At 39.9% G+C, this 16,017-nt stretch overlaps 2 protein-coding genes and 1 non-coding gene across 3 annotated transcripts in view; 2 read left to right on the forward strand and 1 right to left on the reverse strand.

Moving 5' to 3' along the window:
- Positions 1-3,899: 3,899 nt before the first annotated feature.
- On the reverse strand, positions 3,900-5,195 carry LOC146647566 (tripartite motif-containing protein 16-like). Its single transcript, XM_085388765.1, has one exon. It carries the CDS (start codon positions 5,193-5,195, stop codon positions 3,900-3,902), a length of 1,296 nt encoding a protein of 431 aa, XP_085244891.1.
- Positions 5,196-15,014: 9,819 nt separating this feature from the next.
- Positions 15,015-16,017, forward strand: part of LOC146647567 (inactive double-stranded RNA-specific editase B2-like) — a 36,587-nt gene continuing 35,584 nt past the window's right edge. Inside the window, exon 1 of the mRNA XM_085389985.1 lies at positions 15,015-15,078. Coding sequence (XP_085246111.1) covers positions 15,015-15,078 — 64 coding nt within the window. The remainder of the gene's footprint in view (positions 15,079-16,017) is intronic.
- trnal-aag (transfer RNA leucine (anticodon AAG)) lies at positions 15,788-15,869 on the forward strand. Its single transcript has one exon. It is a non-coding gene; the product is annotated as a tRNA-Leu (tRNA).

Consider the following 16,017-nt stretch of genomic DNA (forward strand, 5'->3'; position numbering starts at 1 on the left):
CGACCTTGTACTTTCTCCTCACATTCTCCTCTTTCCTCTCTTCCTCTTCGGACTGACAATCATACACAAATAGATTGTATTCAATTAGATGAAAAATTACATTAATATGAAAAAAAAATACTATTAAGATCACTAACAAAAAGTCCTCTCAGTGTACTTTCAACCAAAAGGCAAATAACCAAACCACATGTACATCTAATAAAAGATAAATATTGAAACACTGATCCAACATTATTGATCATTTGATTTTATACTTTTACCTGAATGTGGCTCCTTTTTTTGAAAAAACTTCCTTATATCCATTATGAATCTGGCTGCCTCTCTGTACACACACACACAACAGAAGTTATAAGATTAATGGGCATCCAGTCAGTTAGCTAGTTAGTATCCATTTCAAACAGGACAGTGGTAACAACAATAGGCTACGGAGAACTTTAAGTTTTTGATTTTAAATAGGCTGTATACATTTCAATGGGAGCAACAGGACGGTGAAATGTTGATGATTTTACTACAGAGTAGGACGGATTGTAGGGTAGCAAACATTGTTGGAAAACACGTTTTCAACAATGCAGGTTACCTGGTGTAATGTTTTTCAGCTAAAAAGAAACATGGTCTGACTCCTACCTAACTATATAAAGAGTAACTGAAGGTTAAATGCAGCTAACATGTCCTGTTTTAAGCCAGGCACTCACACCTCCGCAGCCACCATCGCTCTGGCAGCAAGAGCGCTAGAGCCAGAGCAGGGGAGAGGCGAGCTGGAACAAACCACTTTGGGAGGGGGGGTTATCTATACTTCTGTTGTTAAAATGTTACGTCTCAACCAAGTACTGTATGCTTTTTATATTTTTAGTAGTGTGTCACACAAACAGCAAATATTGTCAAAAAAGTAAGAAATCTTTGGGGGTGCTGTGATTCATCCCTAAAAATGGGCTAAAATCGCCCCTGGATGCAAGTAAAACACAGCAGAAAATAAATAAAACCTGTTGCTCTGTTTTCACCTGTATAGCAGGAGTAGGGCAGGCGGAGGTTTGCCCTGGTGCAGGTGTGTCACAGCGGTCAGTGGAAGGATCTGGGAGTTTCACATTCCCGTGGCAGAATACTGTCGGTACTTGCTCGGACGTTTAGGGTTTTTGTCGCTGTAAAAAGAAGTTTTCTTCCCACGCATCCCACGATTACGGAATCAAACGCAGCGTGCTTACAGGAAAGTAACAGTAATCTAATGACCTTTTTTGCAATAGTAATCCCTTACTTTACTCGTTACTTTAAAAAAGCAGTCGGATTACAGTAACAGTAAGACGTTACTTGTACTTGTAATGCATGTTACTTGTAACTCATTACTGCCCATCTCTGGTAGATAAATAAGAAAAAACATATAAAAACCACAAATATTATTACCAGGCATCCAAATTCAAAAACAACCCAAAAAAATGAGATGCAGACACTGAATATGGGAGCAGGCATTTACACCCATTTAGCCAGATGAGACCTTAGAGAAGTCCAACACTGATGTTGTGCAACGACATGTCCACAATCATTGTTTCAGTTCATCGCAAAGATGAAAGATTAAGTTACAATTATCATGCAGATTGTCTTTATGGACCCAGCTTTGCTGGCATGAACTTCAACATTATGCACTCCACACTGTATATAAATGCCACTTGTTTTGCACATTTTCAACTCTGTATATTTTATATATTTTATTATTATTATTATTATTATTATTATTATTATTGTTATTATTATTATTATTATTATTATTTTTTTTTTACTATTTAATTTGTAAAAATGTGTATACACACACACACACACACACACACACACACACACATAGGAAAATATTTAGTATACACATCCAGAAATGCATACACTATTATATATTGTACATATATTTATTAGTTTCAGGTTGGCCATTCTTGTATTTTGCTCGTTTGTGTTGTTGTGTTTGCACATCTCTGTTGCTTGTGGGGCTCGCACACAAGAATTTCACTCGCATGTGCTGTGCCAGTGTACCTGCACATGTGATGTGACAATAAAAGTGATTTGATTTGATTTGATTTGATGAACACTATCAAGTAAACACTGGATAGGGTCTTCCACAAGAGTTTGCAAAAGACAAGATTATTTAAGTTCAGTAGCATGACGAAACATTTAAAACAAAAACTATAACAACTTAAAAAAATACAATAAAGTAAAATCTTTACTTTTTTTTAATTAAATTTGCCAAAATATGAACCAAAATGAGGAATTTGTACATGTGTTTATTGAGCGTGTGATGTCTACATCTCTCAAACAGTCTAGTGTAGTTTGAAAATTAAACATTCTCAAAATAGAAACTCATAGGAACAAATAGCCAAAAAATTTATCTCTGGAGACTAACTGAATTGAAATCCAGCTAAAATAAAACAAAATATTAACAACTAATGAAAAACAAACTTTAAAAAAAAAAAACAGACACCATTTAAAAGTTTACAAAGGGTGTCCATATACTTTTGGGATATGCAGGTAAGAGACCTGAGCTTGAGAAAAGAGCACAAGAACGCAGCGACCTCTGGTGGTTAATATGAAAACGACAAATACAGAAACCTGCATTTAAATTAATCACATTTTTCACATTATTATTAATATTTAACACATTTAAAATTATTTTAAGTAAGTAAGAAAAATGTATTTATATAGCACATCTCACGTAAATATAACAAAGTGCTTCACAAAAAAGCAAGAAAAAAACAACATATCATATTAATCTGAAGCAATAGACACAACATAACATCATTTATTGTTTGGAAATACTAACAACTGTCACTCAAAGTTCTAAAGCCTCACAATGGCTGCCCCATTAATTCGTTGTACAATACATACTTTTTATGATTAAAAAAATCAACATAACGAAGAGCATGAATTGTTCCTAAGAAAAAGGAAAAGTAGTTTTGTTGTGAACTGAGTAAACTTAATTTTCCAAAATATGAACAACTATAAAATGTGCCCGTCTGTGGTAAGAAGCTCGTTCATCTGATAAACAGTTTTGTTGGTCGCTATCGTGCAGGTGTATTGTGTAGCTGCTGCATGTTATGTGTGCTAGGTTTTCATGCTTTGTGGTCATCTCTGTGCAGCTAACCAGTGGATTAACTTTAGTTGTGTCTAGCTGATTTCCCACTACCAGAGGATCTGAACCAAGGAGCCATTACTTTGCAGTTTTGAGGTGGAATCACTTTGCACGTACTGGGTACAAAGTCGCCATCAAACCTCTTCTAGTAGGTACAAGGAACCACAACCAACCACCACCCATCACTGGTCTCACTAATGCCAAGCCGGCATGTCGGCAGAACCAAGAGGAGCATCAACAGTACAGCATTAATGATGAAAACCAGCGCAGAGCTAGGAAGGGAGATGCACCCAGGGCTGTTCAAGGACAGTGGTAGACCACAGAAAATCCTGGAGGGTGAAAATCAGACCTACATCCAGCTGCAGAGCCACACTAACAACAGCAGCAAGCCCCACCGTGAACGTAAACACCAGCAGACCAACAGACACGCCTCCAGCAGGGCAGACACAGACGGAGGCAGCAGTGGCACCAGCAGTAGCAGTAAATATGTAGTCACAAAGGGTTCAGAGTGGGTTTGAAACACAGACAGTAAAATTATTTAGCTCAGTTCAGTTCAGAAAGTATTAGAAATAGTATCCTGAATACCTTTTGTTCTAAGATTTGGTGCCAGGTTTTTATTTACCTTGATTAAGCAGAGACTTTAATGCCCCAATTGAAAGTTCCTTACTTAAACCATCTTAAAGCAGCTTCATTCAAACTGAGCAACCCTTTATGTTACACAATTAAAGTTTTCTTTTTCATTGCCATCCACAGTTAAAGATTTGAATAATTTTGTTCATGCTTAATTCTGCTTAATTTATTTGTTGTTACTGTGACCTCTAGCAGTACATCTGTCCGGATGATTAGGATAACATTGTATTACCGTCATGAACGTCGCTTTTCTGTTTTTTTCTGATAGTAACACATATTTGTTTGCTGTGTTTGGATCCAATGTGATTTCACATGAATATTTTAAGAATTCATCTCTGGTCTTTGGCTCAGATTCTGGTAGTGAACCATCCACATTAGTGATTTTCATTAAGACGTTTGTCCATTTCTCTCTTAGAATTGATTGTAGTATATCTCTGGTCTCTGATAGTGCCCTTTGCACTCTGTCAAAATGCTGCAGACAAAAGGAGTGGATTGTAATAAAGCATATAGACTCACTGAGTGCTGACAGTGAGGGGTAGTTGTGTAGAAACTGGATGTGATCCTCTGTGTGTGAGAGCTGCTTCAGCTCAGCATCTTTCCTCTTCAGCTCAGTGATCTCCTGCTCCAGCTTCTCCTGAAGCTCTTTGACTCGACTCACTTCAGTTTCCTGCTGGGATCTGATCTGCTGCTTCACATCAGAGCTTCTTTTCTGGATGAGATGGATCAGCTCAGTGAAGATCTTCTCACTGTGCTCCACTGTTTGATCAGCAGACTGATTGATGGCCTCCACCTCCTGTTGAAGCAGCTTCACATCTTTCTCTCTGTCCTGGATCCTCTGCTGGATGTTTTGTCGACTCACCTCCAGCTCTCTCTGCCTCTCAGTCCTTTCTGCTGCAGCTGAGACTGTGTCGTGGCCTTTATGTTCATCCACAGAGCAGAGATAACAGATACTCTGCTGATCAGTACGGCAGAACATCTTCATCACCTCATCATGACGAGAGCAGATGTTCTCCTGGAGCTTCTTGGAGGGCTCCACCAGCTTGTGTTTCTTGAATGTAGGTGAATCATAATGAGGCTGAAGGTGTTTCTCACAGTAAGAAACCAAACACACCAAACAGAACTTCACTGCTTTCATTTTTCTTCCAGTGCAGACATCACAGGCCACATCTTCAGGTCCAGCATAGCAGTGATCAGCAGGAGCAGCTTGGAGTCCAGTCTTCTTCAGCTCCTCCACTAAATCTGCTAACATGGTGTTTTTCACCAGGACAGGCCTCGCTGTGAAAGTCTGTCTGCACTGAGGGCAGCTGTAGATTTTCTTCACATCCTCCATGTCCCAGTGACTCTTAATACAGTTCATGCAGTAGCTGTGTCCACAGGAAATAGTCCCCGGATCCTTCAGTAGATCCAAACAGATCGAACAAGAGAAGGCGTCCTGATCCAGATCAACTCTTTTTATCGCCATTTCTCTTCAAAGTCCCAGGGTACTTAAGTTTGCTTCAGTTTCCTTCAGCAGAGTTTGAACTGTAAGCCAAAAGCTCGCCATGCTTGTTTGTTAAAGAGCCTGCAGTAAATGACGTTTATCAACTCTGACACTCAGCCGCTTGCACCCATCTAAAACCTGGCAGGTCTGTGAAGCGGCGGGACACTTAAAATATCTGGACAGACTGAAATGTGCCAGTTCGCTTGTTTTGTTTTGTTTTTTAATCAAAGTCTCAGCAGCACTTCTACCGACCTCAACCAATCAAATATTTGGTTTCATTAGATTTGCACTCCTTGAGTCCTTTTTCAGTACGCACATTCTTCATCATTTCTCTGCAGAGTGCATCAGTTCTGTTGTCTGAGTAAGTGTAGTCAAGGCAGCAGATTCAGACACACATACAATCTACTGTATAGATTTATCACAGTAAATATATCAACAAAGGATCCAAAGTGATATCCTGCTCTTGCATCCAGGTGGCCAAAAGAAAACGAAAATTGTCACAAGCTGTGAAGAAAGTATTGGTTAGTCCAGAGGACCCGTCATCAGTAAACTGGTATTGGCTGGGATGTTTCATGTAAAAACCAACTGTTCATCATCTGAAACCTTTACAGACATATATGTATTTGTATATTTGTATAGCGCTTTACTAGTCCCTAAGGACCCCAAAGCGCTTTACACATCCAGTCATCCACCCATTCACGCACACATTTACACACTGGTGATGGCGAGCTACATTTTACCATGTCGGATCATTTTTCACAAACAGCTGCTTAAAAGCAGGATGAACGCCAAGACTTGTGCGCAGTGGAGTAAATCAGTAAATCATTTAAGCTGCTTTCCAGAAGAAGAAGCTTTATTTATTTGTGGGTACAAAGTCACAGTGAACTGAACAAACTATACGTGCTGTTTCCTTTGTCGGTGTGATTGGATGAAATGTGTCACTTAAAGAAGAGTGACTTTCAGTTTTGTTTTTTGTAATTAAGATCCTTCTGATCAGATCCGTGTTACGCACCAGCTGCTCACTGCAAGATATCTTATCAAAAAGTCTGTGAGGAGCGATAGGGGAGAAATTAATTTCAGTGAGAGCTGCAGCGCCGAACACTCAGACTGTTGAGTCACTCTTCTTTCTTTGAGTGTGTTGACATTTTAAAAGTATCTTTGTGTAGCAAATGCTTGACACTTTACTGTCTGGTGAGGCTCACACTGGATTTCTGAAATTCAAAGTTCCTCCACAGATGTAGGAGTTAGAAATGTGCATACAAATTCAAATTCAAATTCAAATTTTATTTGTCACGTACACAGTCATACACAGTACGATATGTAGTGAAATGCTTGGACAACTGCTCGTGACCTAAAGAAAACAAAAAAGGAAAAGGCTATGAATAAGATAGGAAATAAATATGAAAAATTAAAAAGGGTAAATTTAACTAGGAAGGATGGCACACATCAGATGAATTCCAATGACGTTGTAGGGGCGTAGCGTGGCGTCATGGTAACAATCCGCTACAATTTGTCTCACATGTCGACTCAAAGATTTATTGGCCAGATTTTGACAAACAGCTTTATAAAGCTAACGCAGTTTCCTCTTGCTGCCACTTGGTGCCGCCTGTGCTCTTTGTTTCCCTAAAGCAGCTAACTCATCATGAGGCATGATGGTTTTTGAAAATAGAGCATCACACAGGTGATACTTGTGTGTCAAATATGATGCACTTGGCTTTACAAGGTTTATTATGTCACGTGAGACTGATAGCTGTATGTTCTGTTAGTCTGTAATGATGTTGATGTTGTGAGTTTTATACTTGTGTATATTCCCATATTTTTACTGCAACCCTTTTTACAGACCAGACACTGCAGCTGACAACGAGGCTTTAAAGATCCTCTCTTTAAGAAGCTTCGGTGACCCAGCTGTGGCTTTCTATCAGTAAATATATGAGCACCAGGAAAAATAAATAAGCTCACTTTAAAGCGTTGACCTTTATCCATGGCTTTTCATATGAGTAGAGTCAGTTTCAGCTGTATAAACAGCAGCATGACGACTGCAGCCAATTAACCTGTTTAGCACTGCAAACATATACACTGAACCCGGGAACTCAGGCGCGTTTGGAATCACATTAGAATCTGCTAAAGCCATCTGGATCCTGGATTTGAACCCAGGCTCTTTTGTTAATAGTCTTCATATCCTCCCCCGAGCTTGCAAAGGTTCCTCTGGTAATTATCATTGCTGTTGTTTTTTTCTCACAATATGAAAAAACTAAGTTACTCTGTGAAAAAAATCCTTCAGTTTGGTTCTCAAAGGGCAAAAAGACCATCTGGTTTCAGAAATAAGCCAACAAAAGCTACTTTTTCCCATAAAAATAAAACAAAAACTTTATTGTGACTGAGGTTACAATGACTGGAACTATGCGTGGGATGAGTTACCTTTATTTATTATTTGTTTAATCTTAGGAGCAGATAATAACATGTGCATAATGTTAGAGTGAGCTCAGCTCATGTAGCTTAAAAGGTGCAAAACATTCAGTATGTCAGAGTACTAAAGTTTAACGATTTGTTAAAACTACATTTCTAAAACCAGCAAAAACTACAGAGAAACTGTTTTGTGCAGCAGCCACTTTCAGATTTTGTTTGAGTTTTATGAAGTGAACTTCAAACCTTAATGTTGGTCCTTTTATAAGATAGTTTTTTATGTTCCCTTCAACAAATTTCAATAATAACTGCATGAGAAGAGTTTGTTCATGTTTAAGTTTGTGCCAGTGTTGATTGTGTCTGTAAGTAACTAATGAACATGTGCTGATCATCTGCAGTCTTCTGCTGAGTCCTGGGATTCCTCCTGATCGATCAATTCATTACACCTGCACTCCCCAACAGCAGCAGCTTCTCCTGGCAGTATCAGCACTACAGCAACTTCAGTCTGACCACCAGAATAAACCTGATCCAGGAATGCCCCCAGACCAGGACGAGCAGCTCCCAAAGGATCCGCTGCCAAAGTCCTCAGACCAAAAGGTGGTTTGAATGTTGGGGGTGACTGCTGTAAAGTTGAAGCATGAGTGAAGAGGACCAAACACGAAAAGCCAGTTTGAAATAAAAACAATTAAAGCATTTTGGTCACAGTCCTACTTCATACACGCAGACTAGATAAAATAATCAGCTGCAAACCTAAAAATAAACTTCAGTTAAACAAACAACCACGTACCTGATTAACATACAGTTATCCGATGCTGCTGTAGCGCTGAAGCTGTACAGTAGGCCGTTAGGGAGATGTGATATGATCTCCCAGTCTGTCAGCGAGGAAACCACCAGTAAATATTTAATCAGCAATTTAGTTTGCCTTTCAAATATTCATGAAATCTAATCAACTTAATCACGGTGTGATCGTTATTTCACAGCGTAATGAAACTCCCCGCCAGTTCACTCAAGTGTGTCCAGGGTGGCTGACTTCACGCCGTCGCTCTCTAAAACAATAAGACTGACACACACACACACACACACACACACACACACACACACACACACACACACACACACACACACACACACACACACACCTAAAGATGCAGGCACACATGCATCACATAAAAACAATGTAGCTGACTAGGAAAGGAGAAGGGAAACCAATAATTAAAAAGATTTGCGTGAAAGGAAGCAAAAAAAGGAAAGAAGGAAGGATAGAAGTAAGAAAAGAACAAAGGAAGGCTAAAAGAAGGAAGGATATAAAAACAATGAAAGAAGGAAGAAGACAGAACGTAGGATAAATATAGAGAAGAAAAAATGAAGGACAAAGGCAGAATGATAGATAATTGTAGTTGAGAAAAAAAGGAACAAATAAAGGACAGAAGGAAGGAACAAAGGAAGCTGCATTGTTTTTCAGCTTTGCTGTTATTCTGCCCCCTGGTGGCTAAAAAGCCACATAAAGCAGCTTTAAAGATTATTGGACAGTTTTTGTACAAAAAAGGAAACAAGATGATCAGTATATGAAAGATATATTCAACTTCACACTAAACAGACTCATAAATTATTGACACCATCAGCCATAACTCTGACTTTACAGGAGCTGTTTCCCATTTTTAGAAATACATTTATTCCCTTTCTTGCCAGGAGTTAGTCAATAAGACTCTTGGGGGGCCGAGCTAGCTGTCCTCCCGCAGAGCTTCCAGTCTTTATGCAAAACTAAATGTGCAGCTGGGAGTTTTGCATACTGATGTGAGCGGGCTATGAGGCTGCTATTTTATTATCCGAGTATTTTCTTTTTTATGTTACAGCTTCTTCAGATGTTTGGTTTGGGCTTTAAGTGGTTTCCAGAAGTTCTCCCCTGAAGGCGAGATGACACCAGAGGCATCAGATGGATTGGAGTACCCTTGGAGCATTAATTTTTACAAAACTTCTCAAGAGTTTATTTTATTCATCTCAAACTGATTAACTTTTCTGCAGTTTTGAGATGAAGTTGAGCACGTACCAGCAGATTTGATCCCATGTTGGTGAGGGAGAGCAGGAAGTAACATTATGAAGTGTATACACACATGCGCCTCAGAGGAGATCCTGCAGCTTTCTGCTGTGTGCAACAAAATATTATAATATGGCAAGAAATGATAACGTGTACAGCTTCTCCTCCTGCCGTTTCCCGACATCCAATCTGATAAGATGAGATAAAGTGGATGTGAGACTTTAGCATCACGCAGACACAACAGAGAGGCTATTACTGCGTCTGATGAAAAGCAGATAGATTGCACTGTATTCCAGCCTGTGGCTAAGATCCCACAGGGCAGGCAGAATGAGGTGCTCTCCAAAATGAGCTCGACATCGCCGCAAATAGGACACAGCAGCTTCCCCGTGTTCTCCTCGGGCCAAGCATTACTCTGTACATTAGATCCATCTCACCGTTCCTCTGTGGAGAGCTGCAGCAGCATGTACGGGATAAACGGAGGTGTATTGTTGTGTCACCTGGAAACATCCCGTGTTATAGAATTAGCATATTTATGCTTCACAGTCCTCAGTTTCTTTGTCTGGCTTTAACCTGGATTTAATTCTCCACAGTTTTAAACGTGCTGTTTAATTCAGTTTAAAGCTTCTTAACGTGGGATTCTTCAGTGACTGTGGTCATTGTTGGATTCTTGTTGCTTCGCATTAATTACTGTTTTATTGATACGCATGCACACACACACACACACACACACACACACACACACACACACACACACACACACACAGTGTAAATGACTAGAAAGGGAGAGGGAATGGGGTTGAAGAAAGGAAGGAAGGAATAATTTTAAAAAGGCAGGAAGGAAGGACAAATGGAAGGAAAACTGATAGAAAGAAAAGAATAGAAAAGCAAGAATAGAAGAAATTATGGACAGAAGTAAGTATGGTAAGAAAGGAACCAACAAAAGAAGGAATGGTACAGAGAAAGGAAGAAGGAAGGAAAATAGAAATAAAACATGAAAAGAATGACGGATGGATAGAAGTCAGGAAAAGAAGAAAGTCAGAAATAAAGGAACCTGAAGGGTATAGAGACGGATTAAGGGGAAAGAAAAGGAAGAAGCAAGACTAAAAAGGAAGGAAGGAAAGAAGAAATTTTATAGAGAAGGAAAAGGAGGAAAGTTAGGAAGACCATAGGGAATGAATGAAGGAAAGGGAAGAAACAAGACAAAAAGGAAGAAAGGAAGAACAATAGAAGGAGAGGTAGAGAAACAAGAAAACAAAGGAAGGCAGAAAGGAAGGATTGAATATGTATTTTATTAAATGTGTAGGAAGCACTCGTGCTGCTCATCACTATGAAACACAACAAGCAGCATTAATGAAGGATAGACTGTATCTAAACAATGGACTTAGCTTCAGGTAATGTAACAAATTACTTTCTATCACTAAAGTTTTTAAATGTTTTTAAACGTTTTTAAACTCTAATGAGTAACATGTAGTTACTGCTGACTGACTCCCTCGGTCTCTCCTTTTTCCTTGTTCTAGAGTCCATTGTTGTTTCCTCCAATTAGAGTCCTAGATGCTGAATTATTATTATTATTATTATTCTCTCTCTTTTTTTTCTTTTAGACAAACCTGCTGCATTCTGCGCTTGAGGCCTTGTTACAGTTTTCATCTTGTTTTCCACCCACCTGCCTTTTCCCTGTCTGAATACCAGGTCTTTTTAGATGAAGCGTGACAACCACTTTGCGTAACGTCAGCCTCGTGGGATCATTAGTGTGAAAATAAACTTTGTTATTTTGTTTTTTTGAGGGGGGTTTCTCTTTATTTCCAGCTCCCGTGTCAGAATGCAGAATTTATAGTCTGCATAAAGACTGGAAGCACTGACAGCTAGGCTGGTCCCCAAAGAGCGTTATATATTATCTCTTGCTAAGAAAGAGAAAATAGCGATGAAAAATGATGAATTAATGACGCTCAAGAAGATCTCACAACCATAAATTTGAATAAATCTTACATATTGATCGCCTGATTGTCTTTTGATGTGCAAATCTGGCTGATTTAACCTCTTTAAAACTGTCATGGGTGACACAGAGCATCATTAGCATCCTTTAAAGCAGAAACTTTAAAGAAATGTTATTACAGCTTTCCAGTGCATATGGGATTCATGTCACCCAAACACAAAAGATCCCAGAATGAAGTTACAACTGCAGCTTTACCAGTTCCATGTCTGTCAGATGCTGCGGGTGTCACAGAGTACAAAGCATTTAAAGTCATGTTCTGGGGCAAAGTCAGTAAAATTTTCCTTTGAAAAAATTCACATTTGACTGTTGACTTTATATCAGCAATGTTTTCATGTGACCACTTAAAATAATTTGAGATTCAGTAATACTTCAAAGTAAATGCCTAAATATGGTCCCAGAGGCATTTCATGGCGTTTCTGATCCGCTGACAGTTTAAAGATGGACTGTGATTGACACTGACATCATCCATTTATTTTAACTCTGTGTTTTGAAGCCTCGGCTTTGGAGTTTGTTGCTTCAAGCCAGAAGTTACCATATTTGGATGAGAAGGTACAAATGTATCCTTTAACAATGCCCATTTTGGTTCGTAAGCTGTATTTTTATATGTGCTTTAAAGTCCTGAGTTTCCTTCCTGGTTAAGGGATTCCCAGGATCGTGCTTAAAGAAGCTGGATCCTGGGAGCTACAGGGAAATTTTAAGCAGACATATCAGTTTGAAAATACAGCATTCATATAGTACATAAATGTATTTGATTGTGAGTCATGTCACGCCAACTTTTCTACATACAAATGAGAGAAACCCTTCACCTCCTCTCCTGCTGAGCCACACTGATGGAAGAAACTGTACACAGTCGTATAAAAACACAGCAGTGGAGCTTCGGGAGTCAGCAAGGTGAACGCTACAGAAAATGTGAATCCCAGAAGCTCGACACGTGGCGATAAACAAAGAGGAAGAACACCTCGTTATAGAGGAGGGCTGAAATGATGAAGTGTGATAGCAGCAAGAGCTAAGTGAAGGTGAGGAGCAAAGCAGAGGGGATGAGTAGATGCAGATGTAACACAGTCAGATTATCAGTTTGAGGAAGTGATTGACGGGGATTATACAGCCATTGTTAATTGAAAGTAAGGTTGAAAGGACAGGAAATGAGAGGGGATTATGCAAATGAGACATTATGATGCAAAAGAAAGCTTCAAATGTCTTTTTAGATTCATCATTATGAATAGAAATGTATTTTTGAGCATATGTTAGTATTACGGGGGGTTTGCAGTGGTTCCCAGTCGCTTCCACTTTGTTATAATGCTGATAACAGCTGATTGTGGAACATTTAGAAGTGAGGAAATTTCATGGCTGGACTTGTTGCACAGGCGGCGTCCTATCACGGTAGCACGCTGTAATCCTCTGAGCTCCTGAGAGCAACCCGTTCTTTCACAAATGTTAGTAGCAGCAGTCTGCATGTCCGGGTGCTTGATTTTATACACCTGAATTTGATGATTTGGACGGGAGTGTGAATACCTTTGGCAGCTTAACGTATTTGATATATCATCGATTTTCACACAGGACGCCTTCCTGCTTAGTGTCACCTCCCGGTCTTGAACCAGAGATTGTTTCACATGTTTGAACGTGAACGTTTTAACACTTGATCCTTTTGCATTTGGGTTTAAAGTGCTCCTCTGAACCTGCTCATAAGAAATACTGACGGTGCTTTGAATTCAGCGTTGGCAGGTCTCCTCTGTCATCTTTTAGACAGCACAGCATTGTAAATACACCTTGTCTCTTTGCCTTTTTTTCCCTTTAATTAGGATACAGTTTATGCATACATGAAAATCTTTCATCCTCTGCCTCTTTCTCACTTCCATAGGGTTGGTTTTGAAGCCTGCAGACCTCAAGCAGGAGACACAAAGCAGATAAAAGTGTAGCACGACGAGAAGTTCAGTTTGTCTCCTGCTGTTTCTGAAACAACACAGCGGGAGCAGCTCGCTAACCTACATTTCAAGCTTCAATGTTTAATATGTGCGTGTGTGTATTAAGTGTTATATTGTTGCATGCATGCAGTATGCATAACTGTCACATGTGCAGCACAGTCCATATTTATGTGTGGCCACTGCAGAGTTCTGTGCATTGGTCGGTCTGTTTTAGGCATTTCACGTGTGCTCTAGTATTTTATAGTATGTGCTTATTATTAATTTATCATTTTCTATTAATGCTATGATTTCTGGACGTTTTTGAGTAAATGTGGAAAACTATATTACAAATCTGAGACTGATAGTTTATTTAAAGCCAGAGATTTAACATGTTTTAGCGCTGTAACCATGGGACTAGCTCAGAAACTTATAGGGTTTTATGACTTCCTTTCCACCTACATGTAGAAGTGGTTTCATGCAATCCCCCCTAAAAAAAACCCCAATTTGTATCTAAAAGCTGGCACAGTATCAGACCTGGGTCCAGAGCTGGACCACTGACATCAGTGACTGTGGGAGGAGCTACTCCAAGAAATTCACCAGCAATCTGCAGATTTTCATCACTCTTAAATTACTTAAACAAACTGTTTTCACACTCCAGAAAATTTCAGGGGAGTCACGTCTGCATATTTTCAAAAATTGTCCTTTTCTCATGTGAAGCACACAGCAGGAGGGAGTCTGCTTCAGCATTCGTGTAGGAGCCGTCTGGATAGAGCATGTGGGACGCGTAAACTCAAAAGCAGCACATTGTTTGGACTAGATGCTTCTCTCACATTGGCTCAGTCTGACATCACACAGGTTAGAGACGGGCTGATGTCCAGTGTGACCACATTCTCACGTGCACCTCAGTCAGAGGATATGTGGAACAGTTCAGTGCAGCGGAGCAGCTCACGTGATGTTCAGTCCTCAAACAGCTGGTTTCTCTGCTCTCTTTCCACAGTCCAACGACATGCATGATAGGTTAGTTGGTGAAAATGATAACTTTGAATCCTCTGACCACATGCTTCAAATGTTCTTCATCTTTCTCAGAAACACTCATATTCCTCTGTTTTCTCCCCTAACATCAATATTCTGATGCTTATGTTTGGTTGTAGCGTTCAGACACTAGTTCAGCGCCTCTGTATGATTTACAAAATGTGCCACTGACCACCAGCTGATGCCACCAAACTCAGTGATGCTGAATCACAGCCCTTTCTCTCCTCGTGATGTCACAACCTCAGCAGTCGCCCGCCTCCTAAAGCCGGCAGCGGGAGAGAGAAGTCAGTCACTGTGCAGGGCTTCCCGCTGCAGAGCTGCACTCTGATTCATTTGTTTCAGACCAGCAGAAGAGAAGAAGCAGCAGAAGGACAAACTAGTATAATAACAGAGGAAAAAACATCTCCTGAATGGCACCGGGGACCTGCAGCAGAAACATGGAGCGGTCAGACCTGAAAGGAAAGTCTAAGAGGAAGAGGAGGAGGAGGTGCAAAGGCAAAGGTGAGTCGAGCAGCTGTGATTGTTGAACTTTATGTGGGAAACAGATGATGATGCTGACAGTTATTTGTGGCAGTATTCAGTGAGCTTGGGTCTTTTTTACTCCACTGATGAAATTCTTACACAGGCTTTGTTTTGCTTTGCCGTTAGAGTTACTGCATTACATTACATCACTTACAGCGAGTGCATTTAGGAAGAGATGTTTTACAATTTACCACAGTCCACCTGCTGTATTTGTGAGTTCAAGAAGAGCATTTACAGGAAAAATAACGCTTATTGCTTTAGTCTCTGCGTTTGGTGATGATTTCAAGTGTTTGGTTTTCTGCTAACTTGAGCTTTGATTTGGTTTTGTCCTTCGCTGCTTCTCTGTCTTTATGTGGGGATTTTCCTGCTGTCTCTGAGTTTTGAATCCTTGTTTGGGTCTTTCTTTGTTTTTGGATCTTGTTTGTGGGTCCTGGCTTGGTTTTGTTATTTTGGGGGTTAGACTGAATTTTAGCTGCAAGCATAGTTTCAGAAATAGTCAGTTGTTACCACTGACAGACCTTTTGGGCTGTTATGAGACTTTTTTAGATATGCTAAATCCCACATGAAGGTGTAAATAAAAACGAATTTAAAACTTCTGGACACCTGGATATTAAGAGCATGTTACAGGGATAGAGCTTTCTAGTTGATGTTTAACCAACCAACAGATGGAAATTAAGTAGAAATCACTGGTAGTGTGGCCGAGTGGTCTAAGGCGCTGGATTAAGGCTCCAGTCTCTTTGGGGGCGTGGGTTCGAATCCCACCACTGCCAGGCTTTAGTGGCTCCACATGTTCTCCTCCCAAGCTGTGAATTGAGTTTTTAAACTGGTTATATACTCTGCAAATTCACATGAGAGGAGTGGGCTTGGCAGCGCCTAGCCAATCTAAAGAAAAAGTTTCTTCTGTCTACAGTAACTGCT

This window comes from Rhamphochromis longiceps, linkage group LG18 (genome assembly GCF_057381845.1).
Source record: "Rhamphochromis longiceps isolate RC_006_pf linkage group LG18, R_longiceps_female_GT1.1, whole genome shotgun sequence".
Lineage (NCBI taxonomy): Eukaryota > Metazoa > Chordata > Actinopteri > Cichliformes > Cichlidae > Rhamphochromis > Rhamphochromis longiceps.